This window comes from Anoplopoma fimbria, chromosome 1, assembly GCF_027596085.1.
Source record: "Anoplopoma fimbria isolate UVic2021 breed Golden Eagle Sablefish chromosome 1, Afim_UVic_2022, whole genome shotgun sequence".
Classification (NCBI taxonomy): domain Eukaryota; kingdom Metazoa; phylum Chordata; class Actinopteri; order Perciformes; family Anoplopomatidae; genus Anoplopoma; species Anoplopoma fimbria.
The window spans coordinates 11,782,628-11,788,234 of NC_072449.1; the positions used below are offsets into that span (position 1 = coordinate 11,782,628).

Below are 5,607 nucleotides of genomic sequence, written 5' to 3' on the forward strand. Positions count from 1 at the left end.
TTAACTGGAGATGCTGTTCATGAGTGCACACAAAATTACAGGTGGAGGGATCCAGCCTATAGCCTTCTAATGGCAGAGGTGGTGGAGGGGGGCTGTCTGGGTGGCAGACTATTACCCGACTAATTGGTACTGGATGCTGGTAAGAGATGGGGCTACCTTCCTGGACTGGTCCAAATGCTGACTGAACAAGGGGAACATCCTCGGTTATTGCCATGGTGGTTATCAGTGGAGCAATGTCTGCTGTGAAGTCTTGGTAAGCCTCAGCAACTTTCAGGACATCTGGGTCCGGCAAGTCCCCCAGCACTGCTTTGTAGCGCTTACTCCTTAGAAAGAAAAGAAAGGGTAACATCATAATTAGGAGTTGGGAAAAAGGTGAGGGAAGAATAATACACTCAAGCAAAACTAAAAGAAGAAAGATAAGTAAATATTACCTTACACCATCAGCAACTGTGTACTGCCTAGGTTTAAGCTTTGTAGAAATGACCACCATGTCACTCACTCTACCTGGTTTCACACCCTATAAAAGTACACAAAGAACAATAACAACAATAGTATTAATAATAAATAATATTATCACTTTGGTATTAAGTGCTTCATGGTGTCTACAGGTATAAACAAATTAAATTTAAGACTTTTTAAGACTTTTTAATACCACTTCTTAATGAAATTTAAGACCAAACTTACGATGGAAAAACAAATCAAAAGGGGAAATATACAGTAATCTTTCCAAGTAAACACACTGATGTCTGATAATAACCGGTTGAGTTTAAGAACATCGGCTAAATGTGTGTAATGCGAAAAGAGAACACAAAAATGTCATTAGTCCTCAATTATATTTATTATTTTCAGAGCATTTAGGTCCCATAAACAAATGCTTATAAAATCAAGTAAATAAATAAAAAATACTGTTCCTTTCGAACAAAATAATAAATACAATAACTACATAAATAAATGGCAATTTCAAGTGCTTTTGAAGTGCAAAATATAACTTAATATAACTTGTGTGAGTGTGTGTATGTGTGTGTGACAGACATCCTTTGAATCAACCAAAATCAAAAGATAATAATAATAAACAAAACACTGACCTGGCACTTGAGAAAGCCTTCCCAAAAGAGTGTACTTAACCCATTTATAACAATGTGCATGTGCACAAATGAACATAAACACTTGAAACAGTGAAAAAAGAAGGTAAGGAAGAGGTAATGCCTAATTTGACATTATGGCATATGCCTGAGTTCTGCCGATTTATCTTCCAGCTCTTTCTCAACCTCTTTGAGTTCTGTGAGTTTTTCTTTGTGTCTTCTTCTGAGGATGTTTGACTTGGTGATTAGCTGGGCCATGAGTGTGCCTGATTTACCCTCAGCTTGTTCTGCTAGCTTGTCTGCATCTTTTTCCAGGCTGTTTGCTACCTCAATCAGTATCTTCTTCTTCGTTTTGAGCTGCTCTAGGTGGTCTTCTGCACCTTTTCTCTTTTCTCTTTGAGCATTGCTCGCATGCTTTCTCTTTTCCTGGTCCAGGTGTAGCCGATACTGAGACCTAGCTGAAGCTGCAGCTGCCAAAAGCTCCTTAGTCAGAGGTACTTTGAGAACCCCCCCACAGACAGAGACATAGTCACAGATCATCCTCTGAGCAACCACTGTGTCCTCCTTCATGTTATCGGCCTCTACCTCCTTGTTTACAGAAAAGCCCCTCTCAACCGTTGCTTGGCCATGGGAGAGAAGCAGAAGTTTCCTGCAGAATGCCCAGAGTTCAGGGTAGGATTGATGGAGGAGTCCATGCAGGAAAACGTCCAGTCTTGTACGCATGGGTTGGAAAGAGGAGAATGACTCATGTTTTGCCTCCAGAGACAAGAAATTTCCAAATTGTTGGACAATCACATCACCTGTTGCAAAACAGATTAACAAAAAATAATATATAAATATTTTAAATCAATGCAATGAAAAAGTTTAGACAGACAAACCACAAAAAAATTTACATTCTGACTTCTAAATCGTAAGTACCAGCAGAGGCGCCTCCTGACAGCTGGTTATCATGCAGAAACCTCTGAACAACTCCTTTCATTCTTTCATAGCACAAGTCGGGGTCTGAGAACATGCTCGTTGGGTCCAAACATGCCATCTGCCTCACAATGGTGTACTTCAGTGGGCTCTTGTCTTGCATTTTCTTGACAATATTGGTCAAACAGTCCATGCAGTCCTTTCTAAAGGCCAACACACTGAGCTCACCTACGCTGCTCTTGGGGCTACTCTGGAGTTCCTAACAGGAAGAGGGGAGGAGGGCCTGTGAGACTGACTAAAAGTTTTATGCAAAAATAAAGTTTTGATTTCCTGTACCTTAACCATTGTTTGATATTTGACACCTTTGCCTTTACCTTTAGGACTACTTCTGCTCCTAATCCAATGTCCACAGCCTTTAGGCCAGCCCTTGCTTCCTTGGCAGTTGTGTCCAGTTTGACCATTTGCAGTGCTGTGATGTCATTAAGGATCTCTGCCTTGATGAACCTCTTCAGTAGGCTCTGAGAACAAATACAGTACAAATAACAATACAAATAAAAAAAAGTGTTGGAGGGTTGAGTTAAAATTTTCATTTCATACACTTTCTCCATGCATGTTATACATTACCTTCATGAGAACAGCCAGATCTTTACCGATGAATGGAATCACCGGCTCATCTGTCTGATACTTAGTCAGAAATGTGGTGAAGGTCCTAGAGACAGCCATAAAGAAGTGCAGCTTGGCCATTATGAGAGGGTCATTCCGTGCCTCTGCAAGAGTGTCATAGGAGGATGTTCTAGGGTTTGGAAGCTTTTTCTGTGTCACTGCATCCACATACTTCACCATCATTGGCCATATGGTGATAGCCCTGTCGACAACGGGTAGGTTTTCGATCCAGCGATGCCCACAGAATGGTAGGGGAAACACAGATGACTTGGTCAAAGAGCAGAAATCTTCTCTTCTAGCAGGGGTATTGTGCAAGAGTGTATGCAATGCCCTGAGCACTTTCTCCATCTGCCAGACACTGAAGCCACTTTTAAAGGCATTGTGGAGTGTGTGAAGCCCACAGCTCCCCACCACAATCAGCTGGGCACCTCCAAATGTATCTGCATGCTCCTGTTGGAGCATTGAGAAAAACTTCCAATTGACATTTGGTCCATCCATTGAGATAGAAACCAAATGTCTCAGGTCAAGCTGCTGCACACACTCCTGGAAATTGAAAAAAGACATTACAGACATTAGCCATACAACAGTTAACACATTCATTTCTGACACACCACTACTTCAGATTAATGTCAGACTGGATAAGATAAAAAAAAATATAAAAAAATACTATTTCACAAAATAAGCAGTCAGCCATCCCTATAGCCATATTGTATATATTATTTAAACTTATTGGCATGTTAACACCAGACTATCTTTCTAAAACTAAAGCTGGCTGTTTTTTATTTCTTTTAATTCATTTTATTTTAATTTGTCTAATTAATGTATATTATCATATCCATAGTTGTTAATAACTTGACAATCAGTAAAGCTTAGACTAACTATATAATAACATACAAAAGTAGTTAATAAATAAATGTAGGGCATACTTACTTTGAAATGCTGAAGTAGGTCCTGGGCAGTTGCGTGGCCCATGAACTGTGATCCGTAGAACCTAGACTGGACATGGTCATTTAACCAATAACGCACATGCAAGTCCATTTGTTTGGTTTTGGTTGTCTGGTTCAGTGTCTCATCGAACATGACAACAAACGCACCGCATTTTTGAACTTCATTGACGAGCTCTTTTTTTATATACGGCGCCAATCCAAATTTGGCAACGTATCTGGTCTTGTCTTTCCCGCATGTAAAAGACTGTACAAGGGCAGAATCTGGGAACATCGCTTTAAACAAGTCATCAATTCCGTCATTGGACCTGCAGGAATGGTGGCTTGTCACGGTCCTCATCACCCAAATCACCTCTGCTCGCAGTGTTGGCGTAGAGCCACAAATTGCGCGGTCAGATGGCATGCTTGTAACAGGCTGTGGATTTCCTATTGCAACACTAGCGTTGTCAATTACATCATTGCTAGCGGTGGAGCAGAAGCTAGTAATTGTAGGCTGCAGGCGTGCTTTTGAGTAAGCTTTGTGTTTCTGGCTCTGGACATGGGATTCCACCGCTCCGATCCCCATTGTCCCAAGTTTTAAGGTTTTTTTACACACAGTGCACCGAGCTTCATAGGCGCTACCAGGCACCGACCTTAACCAGTCATACTCGTCCTTCTCGAGCCATTTATCATTAAATTTACACTTACCCATGTTTCAGAGTCGAGTGTCTATATCGTAGTGAGGGGTCTGAATCGCGCCAAAATCTATAAACGAACAGGCTGGAGCCCTGGCTAGATGATAAACCAATAAACAGGAGCCAGTGGCGTAATCGGGGGGGTGGGGCTACAGCTGCGCAGTAGTCTACGCTCTGACCTAACCAAAGACAACGCAGCGCACAGGCTACCGGAAAAAAATATTTGACCTGGCAGAACAGATTGCCCGCATTTTCGCACTGACATGGCACACAAATATTTAAGACCAATGCAATCTGAATTTAAGACAATTTAATACTTTTTAAGGCCTTATTTTGATGAAAATTGATTTACGACTTTTTAAGACTTTTTAATACCCCGCGGCCACCCTGTGCTTACCATAGTCCGTGGCTTATGCCATCTCTGCTCTGTTTCTGTGCAGCTAAGGACGGGGGGAACTGCCTTCAGTCTCAGGGTTGAGTAATGTGCCGTTTGAAAAAGAAGTCCAACATTGTGATTGCACAGGACTTTTCCAGCAACACATGTGCATTCAGCAGCAGCAATTGTAACAGGCGAGCTGTTTTCAAAAGTTATCTATAAAAGAAAACACAATTACTTACATGTCACGTTGAAGTCATTATGTCACTACTATAAAAGAACACCAGATATGAGAAAGGTCACAGCAGGCTTACGGTTCAAGCAATAGTGGATATGGAAAAAGTGCAACCATTCTGGTTTATTAAACTAACTGAACTGAGAGAGAGGGAATAAACATCTAGTTCTGCTCCGTTTCAAATACTGCTACTTGACATCCACACAAATAAGCCGGTGTCACTTATCTCTTAATTGGCTTTCAGGTAACATAGAAGTGTAACAATGTAAGAACAACATTGAACAAGAACCAGCCTAGATTCAGGGTACACAATCAGCTCTTACCTCACACTGGCTCATGTACCTGACCATGGATAGGCTTAAACAGGGATGGCCAAACTGTTTGTGCTTGCAGGTCCCATACAGAAAAATACACACTGTCCAGGACCATTACAAGACCAGTTAAAAGTGTAACAGTAGTTGTGAAAAACCCTGTTCTCTATGGTACTCCAGAGTTATCTAATGAATGTCTGAGTAACATGTGCATGGAGTAATATAAGAGCAAGTTTGGCCACCCCTGGGCTTAAACGTATAACACCTAAACGTATGCTACACTTACCTCTTAAATGGAGTTCAGGAATCATAATAGAGTAAGAGCAGTGTAAGTTGAACGTTGAACAGGTAAGACTATCCAAGATTCCGGGTATACATTCAGCACTTACCTAACACTGACTTATGTA

General features: G+C 41.2%; 1 protein-coding gene across 1 annotated transcript; it reads right to left on the reverse strand.

Annotated features, from left to right (window-relative positions):
* Positions 1 to 613: 613 nt before the first annotated feature.
* Positions 614 to 3,391, reverse strand: LOC129095408 (uncharacterized). The gene is made up of 4 exons (XM_054603836.1): positions 2,622 to 3,391; positions 2,372 to 2,515; positions 2,001 to 2,256; positions 614 to 1,882 (listed from the first exon to the last, which is right to left on the reverse strand). Exons 1-4 carry the CDS (start codon positions 3,258 to 3,260, stop codon positions 1,218 to 1,220), a joined length of 1,704 nt encoding a protein of 567 aa, XP_054459811.1. The 5' UTR covers positions 3,261 to 3,391; the 3' UTR covers positions 614 to 1,217.
* Between the last annotated feature and the right edge of the window lie 2,216 nt (positions 3,392 to 5,607).